The sequence below is a fragment of the Eutrema salsugineum genome, unplaced genomic scaffold, assembly GCF_000478725.1.
Source record: "Eutrema salsugineum unplaced genomic scaffold, Eutsalg1_0 scaffold_8, whole genome shotgun sequence".
Lineage (NCBI taxonomy): Eukaryota > Viridiplantae > Streptophyta > Magnoliopsida > Brassicales > Brassicaceae > Eutrema > Eutrema salsugineum.
In genome coordinates, this window is record NW_006256414.1 from 5,169,437 (window position 1) to 5,187,403 (window position 17,967).

Genomic DNA, 17,967 nt, shown 5'->3' on the forward strand with positions numbered 1-17,967 from the left:
AAGTTGGTTGTCTCGTCTTGATTGTATCCAAATTTGAGCTGGATCAGAGGGTGAGAAAGTCTTCATTTGAGGCTGAACTTCTGACGGTTTGACTCTGATATGAAAAAGTGGATTTTTTTCATTTTGCCATCATTTTTCCTAAGTTTCCTGAAAAGAACCTTGAAACTACACATACATGGAAATCATAATAAAAGTTCCTAAAACTGATTAAAACCTTTGAAAAAGCATTTAAAATCAATACTGAAAATGGGTCAAAATCAGGTGTTATCAGACTTTTATTTATGGAGATTCTTTTTGACAGGATATACTAGCTCATCTTATTTGGAATTGACTTAACTTGCTCATTGAAGCATTAGATCAGGGAAACGAATCATACATTCAGGACTCCTTTATCCTTTTACCATTTTTTGTTGATCCTGAATGGCTAGTTCATCTTTAGCTAGTTCCTCACCTAACCTAACCACTTTCCAACCACATGCATTCTTGTTTTTCATTGCCCTATATGCAGACATGTGCAAAAGCGTCGGAGAGAAAAAGGATCAAAGCGGTCTTCAGTCACTGAAGACAGAGACCTGCGATTTCACCGGAATGATTCAACAAAGGAGAGCACTTGGTTTTGCCTCAGAAAAACTGAAAAGCATTGGTATATTTTCGTCATTTAGACTATCTCTCTTAATAAAAGGTTGTTTCCCCTTCAAAAAAAAAAGAGAAGAAAAAACGGAAAAAAATGAAGGGAAAGGAAATGTAAACCATAAAGAGTCTAGGAGGATCAAATTCTATCCTTGAGACGAGCCTTGGTTCGATTATTTGGAGTTAAGAGAGATTATCTTTCTGATTCCCGAAAAAGATCTAAGTCTGGGGGAAGTAGCTGTTTACGACCAAGGAGGAAGGATTATGCAACATTTGGCAACGAGAAGTGACTGAAAATTGTGGACATCAACAGGTCCACTCTCTCTTGCGGTTTTGCATAATATCTTGCATCCTCCAAATTCTTCAGGTAACCCAAAACACTTAAACTCCACCGCTTAAATAGCCCTTAATACCAAACGCCGTCTATCCTGAAATAATGTCTTCGATGAGAACTCACTATTATACTTAATGAATGTAGAGAGCTAGTTGACTAGAAGTTAGATCTAAGTGTGTAAATTTTTGCATGACGGATTAACGGACTAGTTTTACTTGTATTGTTGTGAGAATTTTCTAGACTAGATCCAAATAGATGTTCCACAATAAGTTATGGTTTAGAAGGACGGTCACTGAGATATTGTTTAATTTCTGTGGATTTTTAAAGATTCTTTCTTGGCTTGATCTATGTTTTGTTTGAGGACAAACAAAGGTTAAAGTCTGGGGGAGTTGATAACACTGTATTTTGACCATTTTTATGGATCATAATGATGTCTTATGCAATTGTGTCAACTCTGTTTTCAATGGTTTTTAAAATGTTTTCAATGTTTTATAGTTTCAAAAGATTTTTCAGAAAACTTGAGCACAAGATATGCAATTTGGAACAAATGAGCAATTTTAGATAAATGCAGACCGTCAGAAGTGTGGCAAGCGATGAAAACCTTCTCACTGTCTAATCACCTCCAATATTTGATACAACATAGAAGATACAACCAGATTTCTAATGCACTTGATTTGGAGACAATCCAACGGTTAGATCTTCAGATACTCTCGATGCAAAAAAGACAGAAAATATAGTCTCGGAAGACAGCACAAGCCGGGACCACGGCCAATTCATGTTTCCCCACGGGTACAAGCACCGCGACCGCGGCCAGACAATTTTCACTTCCCAGACGACCTAATAAAAGCCCAAGTCGATTCCTTTTATTATTTTTGAAGCCCTAAGTGTCCAAGACAACTCCAGAAGCTATAAATACCCTCTTTAGGTCATTCTAAAGGGGGGTGGGGGGGGGGCGCAGACGTAGAGAGAGACAGAGAGATTTTCGTGTGTGTACCTCAGGAACCCTAAGGAGGCCGCCGTTTTCGAAGGAGGAGCCTCCGAGGGAGAGCATCATCGCGCCTCCACCTGCAACTCTGTTTTTCGTTTTACTTGTTTGTTCTTTTTAATTTCCAGCAATCTCAATACGTTTAGGATGTTTTGTTACAATATATTTGAGTAGTTTCCCAGTTGGGTTTAAAGGAATTTTCAAAGGAAATTTCATGTGTCTTCTTCTATTAATCGATAAATTTAGGATTTATAATCTTCTAGATATTCTTGGTTTACCTTTACTCTTACTGCGTGATTTTCTGCTGGCCACTTAGAATTTGATCTAGATATGATATGTTGCGAAAGTTTTCATTGATTGTCTGACCTAGGTGAAACGAGCAATTCTACTATAGGAGTGTAAACCTATCTATAGATGAGTTGTGAATGTTGATGAGTCTTGTTCAAACTATTGCATCTACTCCCTTCCAGGATCAGAGTGGAAACCTACTGGTCAGGGTTTCGAGAGATAGTTGTTTAGTGCTGCAAAAGTAGGTTATTCATACTTTCGTCCCTCGAGTTCTAAAACATACGTAGTCGATTACCTTTATCATTTACTTATTTTCGTCATAGCTTTAGTCCATGAATCTTTGCGATACCCTTGAGCCCAGCGTTTGTTTTTAATTGTTTACAGCCTTTGATTTGCATTCTACTTTCATTCGATTTTCACCTGATTTCACTTGCATTCATTTTCAATTGCCTTTTACTTGCTTTTTAGTTTAGATTTAGTGACAACCAACACCAAAACCCAACCCTGTCTAATTCTAGTTTGATTTAAGCATTAGCGTGAATTCATACTGAAACAATTAAGTCTCTGTGGATCGATACCATAAGTACTACAGCGCACATCTAAGCACTTGCAGATATTTAGGGGTTAAAAATTTAAAATCTGAAGCTTTAACTCTTTTTTGCAGAAATCATGTACCAGAAAGCTTTAACTCTCTCTCCCCCCCCTTTCTATTTCTCATTTCCATCCCTATCTCCCTCCCTCCATTTCTCCCTATCATTCTCTCTCTCCTCCCTTCTGTCTCTTTCCATCTCTCGTTCTCCATCTCGCCCCTTATCTCTCATTCTCTCTCTCCATCTCTCCCTCTTCCAAAATTCACTACAAGAAAACTGTCGTTTTGATATACATTTTTATTCTTATTTACCTTCTTTCTGATATATATTTTTGTTTTTATTTTTCATCGTCTCTAACTTTTTTACCATATTCATATTTTGGACTTTCTTTTTTTCTCCAATTTTTACTCCTTTTCGTCCCCATCCTCTCTTTCATATTCTTTTTCTTACTTGAATTCTTATATTCTACTGATTTTTCTTAGTCTCTCTCCTTATTTTCACCTTCTTCTACTTCATCTACATCATCTTCTCGTTTTCTTATTCTTCTACTTCATTTTCTTCATTGCCGGTTTCTTTTTTTTGTCTTTAACTTTTCCAACTTCTTATTCCTATTCTTCTGATTTTTTTATCTTTTTCATCTTTCACATGTTTTTATCCTAATCCTTCTTCTATATTTTATACTATCCATTTTTTTATTTTTCTTCCAGTTTTTATATGTTTTTGTCTTTGTCTTTGTCTTCGTCCTCGTCATTGTCTTAGATGAAGGCATGCAATTGATTTTCTCAACGACTGGAATATTTAATTTTCTCCTAAAATGGTCAAGTGAAAGACACTTATAAATGTCTTACTTAGAACAAAGTTCTCATTGACAGCACTAATTCTTACACAATAAAAATGACATTCACATTTCATCTCCCGAACAACTCTTTTCTCATAAAGGAAAAGGAAGAAGGTTAACCTGATTAACTTTATCTCTAACTTGCGCTAACTAATATTCGTCTTTTCTTGTTTTCAGAGAATCTTCCCTTAGACCAGAAGTCCCATTGATGAAGGTATCTTCAGGACAAGGGATCGTTAAGCAAGCCACCCATGGGATGATCGAACCCGAACTCTTCCTCGGATTCACTAAGCAAAGCTTGAAACGAAGACTGGCTCAAATTTGAGTCATGAACTATATATCACTTCTTCTGGACCTGGTCTGAGTCACCATACACCGCAAGAAACCCTTTTGACTTTACAGAAGGGCTAAGAATCTTCTTTTCACTCAAGAGACCTCTCACTTCAGCAGAGAATTGGCTAAGCCCCTGAATTATGATACAAAAAGGATTAGCACTTCTATAAAGAAGGAAGATTAGTCAATAAGGACTTACGCGGCAATGTCGTGTCCCATAAGGACATACGACCATCGTGTCCCATATAGGAAAGAGAGACAAGGAAGATTTCATTGAGGTGGTTGAAGAATAAGAGTGTGGAAAAAGACATTCAATAATCAATTATATCATCTAATGGCCATGATTCATGGAATATTGGTTTTGAAATTTTTTTGAGTATAAGAAATAAAAGATACAACTGCAAACTAAATGTGAAAAGCAAAACAATCATGGGGATGAATCTTTACTCTCTAAGTCTGCTGGTCAGTGTTAAGCTTGTTGGAAATCGTACCTTGGGTTTTGCTGCAAGATTTTCGTTACAATGATTTTCCAGATCAGGATGATGGTGAAGTGTAAAGCAAAATGATCAACTGAAAAAGAAAAAAAAAGATGGATACACAAACAAAACCACCGGATCGACATCTCAAACATAATCATAAATGAACATATCTATAAAACAAAGGTGTAACGAACGAACATAACCTCAAAACTCTTCCTTTTGGCATCTCGACAATAGATGTATTTAGAAAAACTGTACAACATCAACAAAGAAGAACCGAGTTTCGTAATGTCGTAATGGTAAATTAATACACATATATTTATAAACACCAATTGAGTAGGGCTTTATACAAAAATTTACGTTTAATAAATAACAGGCTGCCGAGCTACGAGCTCCAGCCCTAAACCCCTAAAGACTTACATATTAACAACTGGAAGAACATCTACGAAAAAAAAAGAAACAATGTAGATGATTAAAAAAAACGTGATCACAAAATCAACAAAAAAGCATATCGTCAAACATATCAATTACAAAACAAAAATAAATATTAAGTACTAACCTAACCAAACAATAGATCCGTTAAACACTTCAGCGGTCTTGGATCACTAAACAATAATCCTGCAAGAGAAAAAAAAAGTAAAAGAAAAGAAACAAAAAAAACAATAAGAAAAAAAACACAAAATTAAAGCTAGAGATGATGGCTAACGTATTAAAAAAAAACAAACAAAATAGATAAAACGAAAAATACAAAAACATGACTCATAAGAATAGATATGTGTTACTCAAGAAACAAACGTAAGAACATAGAAGACGGACTAAATACTCCCAATAATTTGGTCAACCTATAATCAGAAAAACAAACAATTTTATTAATAATTAACAAAGGACCACGAACTGTCAATGTAGTTAAAGATGAACTCACCTGTATGTGAATTTTTAGAGGTGTTATTCGATGAATGAGAAAAAAAGTAGCTACAAAAACAATGAACACTACAAAAAAAATAGAAATTATTGTACTTAGGATTTTCAAACACAATTTAGACGATGTATATAATGGTTGTATTTATATAACTTATGATAGCTAGGGTTTCAAAAAAAATTTCAAATGAATGTAGCGATATCAAATTAGGTGCCGACATTAAATTAGGTCCACACTTTTTTAATGTTTGGTAAGCATTTTTTAAAATAGGAAAACGACGTATTTCCCCCCACCAAGTTTCACATAGTAACCAATCCACATGATCTTTGAGGTTCGTCTTAAATCCCCACAGCGGTAAAGTTAAATACCAATTTTATCCCAATTTCAAAGTTAAAAACATAAATAACTCTTACTCCTGATTTAACTGGTTTGTGAGCTTAACCGAAGGTAAAACCGTGTTGCTCGATTGTAGACGGTATCTTACGACCCGATCAACCTGACCCAAAATCTAAACCCGCTCCTATAACCCGATCCATCTCCTAACGGTAATATTATGAAATCCCCAAATCGATTTAAAATCCCCAAATCGAGAGAAGAACCCTAAAACCCGAAAATTCCCAAATCAAAATTCTGAAACCCAGACTCCTTTTACGATGAACAACAACGACTCTGGGGCTTCTAGTGTGAACTCAGGTGGTCGGGAAAGAAGAAGAAATGCAGGTGTGCCGAAAAGGTGCTGGTGTGGAGAAGCAATTATCGCGAAAATGTCAAAGTCCGAGTCCAATCCATACCGGAGATATTATCGATGTGCATTTGCCATTGAGAAAAAGGTACACAGCTATATCTCGTATTCTCATTTTAAAGATTCCGAGTTCTCATTGTTTAGTGATTGTGTTGTTTTTTGTAGCTTTCTAATGATAGCCACATTTTCAAGTGGGTCGATGATGCTTTGTTGAGTGAGATTGAGGCATTGACAGTAAGAACTGAAAAACTGGAGCAAGTCGTGGCAGATATTACGAATGGGACAATGGAGGTGGCTAAGAAAATGTTTGAGGAGCTGCAAATGAAGCTAGAGAATGAAAGCGATCAAAGAGTGGACGAAGCTGTAGCTGAAGCTAAAAATGAGATGAAGAAAATGATGTTAGTTATCTGTTTAGGATCCACTGTTGTTGTTGGGTGTACCAAACTTGTAGGTTGATGCTTTAAGAAGAACAAGCTTGATGTATGATGTGTGTTTTGTGTTTGTCATTGGTTTTTGAGACCTTGTTATGGCTAGAGATTGTGTTTGTGGTAGAGATTGTGTTTGTCATTGGTATTTGGTAGCTTGTTTGTATTTTTTGAGACCTTGTTTTGTTTTGTGTTTCATTACAAGCTTCTGATCATAACATAAAAGAGGTTCATAACTAAAACAACTGACCATAAGTAGAGTAAAATAAAACTGATCTTAACATAAAACAGGTTAAAAAAAAGCTGATAGCATACCAAAAAGACAGCCATAACATAGATGCCGCGACACAAACTGATAAAGCACCAAAAAGAAAAGCCGAGAACAAGCTGTTAGAGTACCAAAAAGACAGCCATAAACATGAAAAAGCATCTAAAAACATGAAAATTCTTCACTTTCAATCCACTTGACTGAGAATTCCTTGTGAGGGTTCAACTTGAGATGATGCTTCAAGTAAAGGGACCTGCAAAAAAAAGAAGAACAAATAACATTAGCATAGACATCAAAAAAGTCATAAGAAAGAAAGAAGAACCACATAGTTTACCTCAGATGTCGAACCTTTCTTCTTCTTATTATGCCAGCGAGAGTTGTGACCAGCAGCTCCACAAACACCACAATGCATGACCCTCTTCTTCTCCAATGGGTCTGCCCTCCTCGTAGGAGACTCATTCCTGTCTCTCTTCCTCTTTTTATCTTGCTTTGTAACCTTTTCCTTTGCCTTATCCTTATCCTTCTTCCCACCAGGCATATTTGGAATCTCAGGATGAACAATCGATGGCTCTTCTCCTCTAGGCCAAAACTTTGCACCTCTAACTGGGACAATGCCATCTATATACAGCCTTCTCCACTTATCTGTCCCAAACCAATGGCACACATAGTGTTGAGCTTCAAGACCTTTTTTCAAGATAACACCATATGCATGCTCACACGGGATTCCAGTTATTTCCCGTCTCCTGCAGCTACAAGTCCTATTCGCCAAGTCAACCCTGTGTGTGCATCCATCGAGTGAACAAGCATACTGCATGTTAGTTGAAGGCCAAACAAAGCATCCTGAAGCTGCATCATGATACTCTGCAAGGTATTTCTTCACATATGATGTACAGAAACCATCATAGTTAGAAGCTTTATAATATCTCTTGGCTATTCGAACCATTGCCAACCTTGCAATGGTCTCTAGCATAGGCACTAAAGCCTTATCCCTGGCTTTTCCTGAGTACAACAAGGGCAAAAAACAATGAAAACAACAATGAAAATACAGTTAAAACAAATGAACTATCACCAATTCATAAGAAACCAACTAAAACAATTCATACCTATTGAGTTGTTGAATGACTCCACTGAATTATTCTCCACATCCTCACAGTAAGACCCGAGCTTGTAAAAAGCCCTGCACCATGTCTCCGGTTTTGTTTTCAGCAAATCTCGGTACAATGCCTCATCATATAACTCAATCTTGTTCAAGTTTTCTCTAAAATCTGGCTCATTGTATCTCCAAGCTAGATGCCATATCAACCCCTTCAACTCTGGATTTTTCCATGCCGAGACTTCAGGTTCATGTATATGTGTCCTGTACACATTCTATGCTTAATCTTTGGCAGGATCCTCTGAACGGCACTGATCAATCCCTACAAAAAAAAAACCAATATAGTAGCTATAGAAGTGAACTAAACAATAACTAAACCACCCATTTTACCTTTTGTCGATCAGAGATTAGTACAAAGCCATCTCCATCATGTAGTCCTAAATCATCTCTGATCTTAGAAAAGAACCAATCCCAATTATCTGCATTCTCCTTCTGCACTACAGCCCATGCCACATGGTAGATTCGGTTGTCTGCATCTCTACCACTTGCCACAAACAACTCACCTTTGTGAACTGTTTTTAAGAAACAGCCATCCACTCCTAACATTGGCCTACAGTTCTCTTTCCAAGACTTTTGCAGGTTATCAAAACATACATAGAACCTTTGAAACACATGCTGACCTTGATCATTCACAATGCAATCAACCTCCACTGAAGAATCCGGATTAGAACCTTCAATCTCTTTTGCATAATCTATTAGGCGTGCAAACTGTTCCTCATATTCTCTTTCAATCCATGCCAAAGCTTTGTTCCTTGTGTGCTTACATTGAGGCCGAGAAACAGAGATCTTCCATTTCTCCATAACCAACTCTTCAATCTTCATTGGCATGAAGTACTCCGGTTCTTCACGAATCTTGTCCACAAAGAGGCGAGCAATCACAGGCACCTTCATCATCGTGCAAATGCCATTCAGAACACAACAATTTTTAGATTCAAACACCGTTACCTGCCACATTGACGATCCACCTTTCCGAGAGCAGTAAATTCGCCATGTACAGTTCTCTCCTAAACACTTAAACACAAGCTTCGTCTTGTCATATCTTTTTTGGCTGATATTGTAACCAGTCTTCAAGGCGTAGTCCAAGAAACCTTCCTTGAATGCTATTCCACTGATGAAGACTTGTCCGAGGTACAAACTCCCATTGCCTCGTCGGATATGGTCGCGCCTCCGAGCTTTACGTTGAGCTGCTTCTTCTTCATCCAAATCCGGATACACATTGTGCCTGACAGATGGCTCATCCTCAAAAGCAGCTACAGCTTCCTCAATCATCCAATCATTCCTCTCCCTGCGATCTTCACCGTCGGAATCATACCCAGCTTGCCACTCCACTATCGACATTTGCAGAAGAAATCGACAGCTACGGTTTGAAGTGAAGTGGATTCGGAGTTAGGGTTTGCTCGAGATTGAAGTTTGATTCAGGATTTGGTTACAATTTCGGGTTTTCGATTGCGTTTCTGGTTTTTTTTTTGTTTTAGGGTTCTTCACAATTTGGGGGAAATGAAAGCATGGGAGAGGTTTCGCGGGTTTGTGTCGGGGTTTTAGCCGGGTTTTTTTTTCGCGGGTCAAATTTTTAATTGGGTCTAGATTACAGGTCAATCTATGGTTTAAGCGTTAAATCGGGTTTAAATTAGATAAATCTCTGTATTCATTGGGTAAGTCAGTTATCGGTAAACAGTAAACCGATCTAAATCATGGTCTATGTGTTTATTCGTATTTAACTTTATTTGGAGGGTTATTTATGTTTTTAACTTTGAAATTGAGGGGAAATTGGTATTTAACTTTACTGCTGTGGGGATTTAAGACGAACCTCAAAGATCGTGTGGATTGGTTACTATGTGAAACTTGGTGGGGGGAAATACGTTGTTTTCCCTAAATTAATTAATTAAAAATATTTATTTTTTATTAAGAGGTAATTAATTAGCTGAAAGTCAATACTCGGAACCTCCAAAACTTATTCTGAACTCGCTTCTAATTTTATATGATATCTAAAATACATCAGCCAAGTCTTATGTTGGGATCGATTTTTACTTTAAGCGTTCGACTTATACCTTGACTTCCCTTAGTTTTTGATAAAGTTGACTTCCCTTAGTTGACTAGCAGAAATTTCATTTTCTTTAGCCCAAGGAAACACCAATCATCCGAAAGCCGACGACGATAGAGATAACCTTCAGCAGGTTAATCATGTAGGACCGTGAAAATCCGATTGAAATTACGAATCAAAAATAGCAATATTATAAACAATATGTTAAGGTAAGAGATTAAAACGAGAGTTAGAAAATCGATTGAAAAGAGACGAAAAACACGGAGTCGAGTTATGATCTCTTTCCTTAACTCAATAAATCGCCCGTAATCTGTGACGGTTTGTTGCGATTTTTGAATCCCAGGATACAACCGTGATGAGACTATTACGCAACACCCGTAATAGAATCTGCGAACTGAGATTATACTACGCTGTAGCTCTCGAGACACTTACGATATTAAGACGAGAAGGATTTGCTGGAAAGAATTATTTGCTGTGTGTTTGGAGTATTCGAGAATTCGATTATTTGGAATGAGAGAAGAGGGCGTCTATTTATACTGGAAGGTTCAGCTTGATCCGCAAAGAATAAACTTTGGCGAAAAGGAATATTCGCGAGATATTCTCCTTTTTCCGCAAGGAAAAGGATTCGGAAATCTTCCGTTATTATCTGGACGCAATCTTTTATTTTCTAAGATTTATCCTTTCAATATGCAAAAAATATTTTGCAGGAACTAAGAAGCCCACGACCCACACCCAGCTATATAGAGCCCAAGAGCCCAAGAGCCAAAGAGCCCAACTAAAAAATGCAGCGAGCAACGAGTAACGAGTAACGAGCAACGAGCAACGAGCCTGAGCCTGAGCCCGAGCCCGAGCCCGAGCCCGGCACCGGCACCGGCGACGGCGGTGGCGGCGGCGCGTGTAGGTGTTTTTGCATAATGCCCTTTTACTTCCACAATGCTGTTGACCCTTATTGTGAGAAGGCCATATATATACAAGAGATTTTTCTTCTTGGTGAGCAATGTGGGACAAATAGACTTCCACTAAACTTCCACTTTTAGTTATAGCCAATAGGAACATTTCATTTCCATAGGCTCAAATCCAAATATCAAATGAATTTATAAGGCACATTTGCTTATTAAACTTCATTTCTTATTCACACACAAACTCAATATTACAAGTCCAAATGCTTATTAATATTGGGTTCCAACAAATAATTTCATTTCTTTCTGATTTTATTTATTTTCTGTTCTTTCTTCTTTCAAATGATATGTCCGATCGAATCTGATCTTAGTTCAATCGAATCTTGAACTGGATTTCCTTTTTTTTTCTTTTGAGCTCTGTTCATGTCAAAATCAGATGAACAAATGCGAATACAATTCGTGGATCTCTATCTTCGTATTGGACCATGTTCGTTTGCTCATTTGTCATTTGCATCCAGATGATCCATTTAAGAGATTCATCTGGATGAATCATCTGAATGATGCATATAACAAATAAACAAACAAAAATTTAAATGAGAAATTGACAAATGAACAATGAATCTTTATTTGTTTGGTCATTTTAATCTGAATATATATATATATATATATCTTTATTTTTATTTTTTAATAACAAAATTATTAAAATCTTAATTTAATCAAAATTATTGAACAAGATTTACTTTTTTTAAAAGAAAAATGAAATTTTTTGTTTTTGACGGGAAAACAAGATTTTATGTTTTAACGGGAAAACAAGATTTTATGTTTTTTGACAGGATCACGAAATTTTACGTTTTTGACAGAAAAATAAGATTTTACGTTTTAATGAGAAAACAAGATTTTATGTTTTTTGAAAGGAAAACGAGATTTTACGTTTTTGACGGGAAAACAAGATTTTACGTTTTAACGGGAAAACGAGATTTTACAATTTTTTGACGGAAAAACTAGATTTTACGTTTTTGACGGAAAAATGAAATTTTACGTTTTAAAGAGAAAACAAGATTTTAAGTTTTTTGACGGGAAAACTAGATTTTACGTTTTTGACGGGAAATCGAGATTTTATGTTTTTAACGGGAAACGGAATTTTACGTTTTTTGACAGGAAAAGGAGATTTTAAGTTTTTGACGGGAAAACGAGATTTTACGTTTTTTGACGGAAAAACAAGATTTTACGTTTTTGACAGGAAAACAAGATTTTACATTTTAACGGGAAAACGAGATTTTAATGTTTGTGACGGAAAAACGAGATTTTATGTTTTTGACGAGAAAATGAGATTTTACGGGGAAACGAAATTTTACGTTTTTGATGAAAAATTGAGATTTTACGAAAAAATGAAATTCACCCCTAGGGGTGAACCCAAAAATTGTCCTTTTATGTTTTTGACGGGAAAACGAGATTTTACATTTTAGATAGAAAAACGAGATTTTACATCTTTAATACGAAAACGAGATTTTTTGGACCGAGCCATGTTCATCCAGATTATTCAATTTGAATCAGTTGGATGAGTTTCAAATTTCTTTATAAATTTATAAGTCATTTAGGTGATCAGTCTAGATGATCCATCTAATTGAATTGATTTATGTGATTAAACGAACATCATTTGAATGCTTTCATCCAGATGAGCAAACGAACAGGCCCTTGCTGTTTTGAAATTATGATGCTAATTCTCCCTCTTCATCTATAATAGCTTGACTTCTGTGTTTTATACTAATTGAGCAGAAACTTATAGCTGCAATTATGTCATTTGGAGTCCAGAAGCTTTGGGAGCTCCTAAGCCAAGAATATGAGTGGTTGCATGGAGTTGATGGGCAAGTTATCTATTATATTAAAAACAGAAGCACTTTTAGTGCTTGCTTTCAAACACTCCCAAAGTATTTTTTATGATATTTTATTTTATATTTATATTTAATTTCTAAAAATTAATTATTAATTTAAATATTTTTAGATTTCCTAAAATCTAGATTATTTTTAATTTAAATTTCAAAAAATTATTAGAAATTTATGATAATTAAATTTAATTACAAAAATCTGCATTCAATTTAATTTAAATTCAAAAAATTCAAAAAAATTATAATTAAATTTTTTTACGAAAATTTAGATAATAATTTTAATATTTTAAAATTTCTTAAATACATGTTAAATTTAATTTAAAATTTTTGTACTAGCACAAAAAAATAAATGCAACATATATTAGAAATGAAAAATAAAAAATTCTTGTGTAAACGCAAGGGGTTAAAATCTAGTTACTGAATTAAAAAGTGATCTGAATATGTTAAGGTCTTTTTTGGAAGATGCAGATGCCAAGAAACATACAAATGCAATGGTGAGAAACTGTGTGGAAGAGATCAAAGAAATCGTTTGTGACGCAGAGGATATTGTGGAGATATTTCTCGTATAGGAAGAACTCAAGAAAACAAGTAGCATCACGATGCGTATGAGAAGACTTGCTTGCATTGTAGTGGATCGCAGGGAGGTTGCTTTAGATATGGGAGGCATAAGTAAGAGGATCTCTAAGGTAACCCGAGATATGCAGAGTTTTGGTGTACAACAGACCATTGTGTATGATAGGTATACACAATTTCTACATCAAAGACAAAGGGAAATACGAAAAACATTTTCTAGTGCCTTTGAAAGTGATCCTGTGGGGTTGGAGACAAATGTTGAGAAATAGGTTGGCTATTTGGTGGAAGAAGATTGTTTTCAAGTGGTTTCTATAACTGGGATGGGTGGTATTGGTAAGACTACCCTTGCTCAACAATTGTTTAATCACGAGATGATAAAAAGTCATTTCGATGGACTTCCTGGGTGTGTGTTTCGCAGCAATTTACACGAAATTATGTGTGGCGGACCATTTTGCAGAGGCTTAGTGCAAAACATGATGAACATAGGGACTCAGAGATGACAGAAGACGAACTACAGGACAAACTTGTACGATTGTTGGAAACCAAAAAATCTTTGATTGTTCTTGATGATGTATGGAAAGAAGAAGATTGGGACAGAATCAAACCAGTATTTCCACCCAAAAAAGGTAACCTCTTATGATACAAGGTAAACTCTTATGGTACATAGATTAGATATTAAATGTCACTTCTTGATTAAGATCAGGATAACATACATCCGTTGTGAAACTTTTTAAGTTCCTTTTTGTTTGGGCATTATTTAAAAAGAGAGAACATTTTACAGGCTGGAAAGTACTACTTACTTCTCGCAAAGAGAACATTGCATTTAGCCCACATCCAACATATGTTACCTTAAAATCAGAATCCATAACTCTTGAAGAAAGTTGGACACTTTTTCAAAGGATAGCATTTCCAAGGAAAGACACAACCGGTAAGGTTTCAAGATGAAGTTATTATTTATGTTGATCAAAATCAAAGGGTTCTTTTAACGTCCAAACATAGAGTGATTCTTAGTGTCCGCTGATGCTGTGCAGAATTTAAGATTGATGAGAAAATGGAAGATATGGGTATGCAAATGATCAAACATTGTGGAGGACTACCATTGGCTGTCATAGTATTAGGAGGCTTGTTAGCTACACAATACACATTGCGTGAGTGGACGAGGATATATGAAAATATTGGATCTCAAATCGTGCGAAGAACTAGTTTCAATAATGAGGACAGCAGTTCGGTTTACTATGTGTTGTCCCTGAGCTTTGAAGAGTTGCCTATTTATTTGAAGCACTGTTTCCTCTACCTAGCCCATTTTCCAGAAGATCGTGCAATAGATGTGGATAAATTTTCCTATTACTTGGTTGCAGATGGTATACCAAATCCTAGCTATTACGATGGAGCAACTATTCGTGATATTGCAGAAGGCTACATAGAAGAGTTAACAAAGGGAAACATGGTTATTTCTGAAAGAGACATTATAACTTCAAGATTTCAGACTTGTTACTTACATGACATGATGAGAGAAGTTTGTCTTCTTAAAGCCAAAGAAGAGAACTTTCTACAGATATTTAATATAGCTAAGTGCTCCGCAGACATCCAATCTCCTTATAAATCTCGCAGACTCGTTGTCCACTGGTCCGATACATTTCATGAAGAGGAGGAGATAAACAATCCAAAACTTAGATCTATTTTGCTTGTGTGGGAATCGTCTACAGAAGGTTGGAAGCTATCTGGTTTGTGCTTAACGAGGTTACAAATGTTGAGGGTGTTAGATCTTTCTAGAGCCAAGTTTCATGGAGAGAAGTTACCCTCTAACATTGGAAAGCTCATCCACTTGAGATACTTGAGCTTATACAAAGCTCGGTTATCTCATCTACCTTCTTCTCTTCGGAATCCTAAATTTCTGCTATATTTGAATCTACACAAATTTTCGAAGTCTCCAATTTACGTGCCCAACGTTTTGAAGGATATGCGAGACTTGAAATACCTTTCGTTACCAGGGCGAATGCATGAGAAGACAAAGTTGGAATTGAGTAATCTAGTGAAACTTGAGACCTTGGAGTATTTTTCAACGGTACATAGCAATGTGAGAGATATACATGGTATGACAAGGCTCGAGACTCTGTCTATCTATGTCAAAGGTGAATCCGGATGCAACATGGAAATTCTGTCTTCATCTCTCCGTGTATCGAGGTATCTCAAAGAACTTACTATACATGATAGCAGGGATTCTGGCTTGACGGGTGATGCAGGAGAATTTGTTTTGGATTGTATTCATCTCAACAAAGTAAATTTGAGCATATATATGCCAAATTTGCCTGATGAACAACACTTCCCTTCTTACCTCACAAGCATTACTCTAAGTCATTGTTGTTTGGTGGAGGATCCGCTGCCGCTTTTGGAGAAGTTGCTTCACTTGAATGATGTCAGTATAGGGGCTCTATCTTTTGCTGGGAAGAGGATGGTTTGCTCAGGAAGCGGGTTTCCTAAATTACAACATCTTGCCCTAAATCAACAGCTTGAGTTGGAAGAATGGATAGTAGAAGAAGGGTCCATGCCACATCTCCATACTCTGTTTATTAGTCAATGTGAGAAGAAGCTTCCTCATGGACTAAGATATATAGCTTCCTTAAAAGAACTGAAAATTGAAATGATGAAAAGGGAATTTAAAGAGAAATTGGAGGAAAGAGGAGAAGATTACTTCAAAGTTCAACATATTCCTCAAGTTGTGTTTATCTTGTGTGAATGAAAATTGATGACTCCTCAGCAACAAGAAAGTAGCAGGTAAAATATGCTTCTTTTTTTTGTGCGAAAGGTAAAATATGCTTTTCTTTCTTTCTTTAATTGAACAGAAGCGGAAGCGTACCTTTTGGATTCATGATTTATGCTCTGAATTTGGCTATGGTTCTTCCACAACAAACCCTGAATGGCTGTAGGATGGGATGCAGACAGTTTTCTGTATTTCTCGTTAGAGTTGCTGCGGGGACCATAACCTCTCTATTTTTATAGAGAATAATTTCTTATTCGGCCCGTCATCAAATTAGAAATTACTGAATGTATCCTCACATTAATTTTTCATAACACTTATACCTTTTAGTCTTTTCTTTAATACCAAAGTGACCACATAAGTTTTGACTACTAAAAATAATGACCCTAACACATTGATTATACATGTATGACTCCAAATAATTTTTACAATCTCCCACTAGGTCACATGTATATCTAAAAATGTGATAGACTTTATGAGCTCAAAATTGTCATTATATATCAGGGCATAAACAATCACGTCCATTAACTATAGCAACATAGGATCATAGCGGTCTTCGTTATAACAATCATAACTACACATTCTATGGTCACTGAAATCAGTATAGTTAAATGACAGAGATCAATTATGAAAAGTGAAGCATGAAAATCACATGAAAAGTGATCAATACATGTCGATTTTCAACTGGTCCTTCTTTATTGAGATCCTTTAACTTTATTGCACAAAGTGTAAACTGTAAAACTTTATTTCTGATCAGAATTAAATGTGCTGAAACACAACCAAAACATAGAACCCAAAAACAAATGACAAACTCTCACTAAACCAAATGACCATCAAACACTGAAACACCCGTTCGAGCAGTATGCTCACGAAAGACCTTGGGTGGAATACCTTTTGTAAGAGGATCAGCAATCATGGAGTTTGTCCCTAAGTGTTCTATAGAAATCTCTCCACTTTGTACCCTCTCCTGAACAACCAGGAACTTAATTTCAATAAATTTGAACTTTGTCGCACTCCTATTTTTGTTGGAGTACAAAACAGTTGATTTGTTGTCACACTATATCTTTAGTGGTCTTTCAATTCCTTCAAGAATTCGCAGCCTTGTGACAAAATTCTTTAGCCAAAGTCCCTGATTGGATGCCTCAAAAACTGCTACAAATTCTGCTGCCATTGTGGAGGAAGCTACGAGTGATTGTTTTGCAGTACGCCATGCAATAGCTCCACCAGCCAACAGAAACACATAGCCTGAAGTGGACTTTTTACTATCTTGACATCCAGCAAAATCAGAATCAGAATACCCAATGATCTCCAAATTATCTGATCTCTGATATTTGAGCATAAAGTCCTTTGTTCTTTACAGGTACCTCATGACCCTTTTGGCTGCTTTCCAAAGGTCCAAACCTGGATTACTTAAGTATCTGCCCAAAACTCCAACAATATACGCTAAATCCGGACGCGTACAAACCTGAGCATATATCAGACTTCCTACAGCAGATGCATAAGGAATCTTTTGCATTTCCTGAATTTCCAAATTTCCTTTAGGGCACTGACTGAGAGAGAATTTATCTCCTTTAGCGACTGGGGTATCACTTGGTTTGCAATCCTGCATGCCAAAATTTTTGGGTACTTTATCGATATAGCTCTTTTGTGACAATCCAAGAATACCTCGAGATCTATCTCGATGAATCTGGATCCCGAATACAAACGATGCTTCACCAAGATCTTTCATCGCAAAATTTTCCTTAAGAAATCTCTTGGTCTCATGCAACATGCCTATATCGTTGGTAGCCAGAAGTATGTCATCAACATATAACACCAGATAAATG

General features: G+C 36.2%; 2 protein-coding genes and 2 pseudogenes across 2 annotated transcripts; 2 read left to right on the forward strand and 2 right to left on the reverse strand.

Annotated features, from left to right (window-relative positions):
* Positions 1-3,812: 3,812 nt before the first annotated feature.
* Positions 3,813-4,558, reverse strand: LOC112088038 (annotated as a pseudogene).
* Positions 4,559-6,049: 1,491 nt separating this feature from the next.
* On the forward strand, positions 6,050-6,602 carry LOC112088045 (uncharacterized protein At4g04775-like). The gene is made up of 3 exons (XM_024158200.1): positions 6,050-6,226; positions 6,304-6,536; positions 6,590-6,602. Exons 1-3 carry the CDS (start codon positions 6,050-6,052, stop codon positions 6,600-6,602), a joined length of 423 nt encoding a protein of 140 aa, XP_024013968.1.
* Positions 6,603-7,018: 416 nt separating this feature from the next.
* LOC112088051 lies at positions 7,019-9,322 on the reverse strand. Its single transcript, XM_024158207.1, has 6 exons — positions 8,930-9,322; positions 8,315-8,869; positions 8,195-8,246; positions 7,935-8,117; positions 7,166-7,830; positions 7,019-7,084 (listed from the first exon to the last, which is right to left on the reverse strand). The coding sequence occupies exons 1-6, from the start codon at positions 9,320-9,322 to the stop codon at positions 7,019-7,021; spliced, it is 1,914 nt and encodes a 637-aa protein (XP_024013975.1).
* Positions 9,323-9,489: 167 nt separating this feature from the next.
* On the forward strand, positions 9,490-16,123 carry LOC18010227 (annotated as a pseudogene).
* The last annotated feature ends 1,844 nt before the right edge of the window (positions 16,124-17,967 follow it).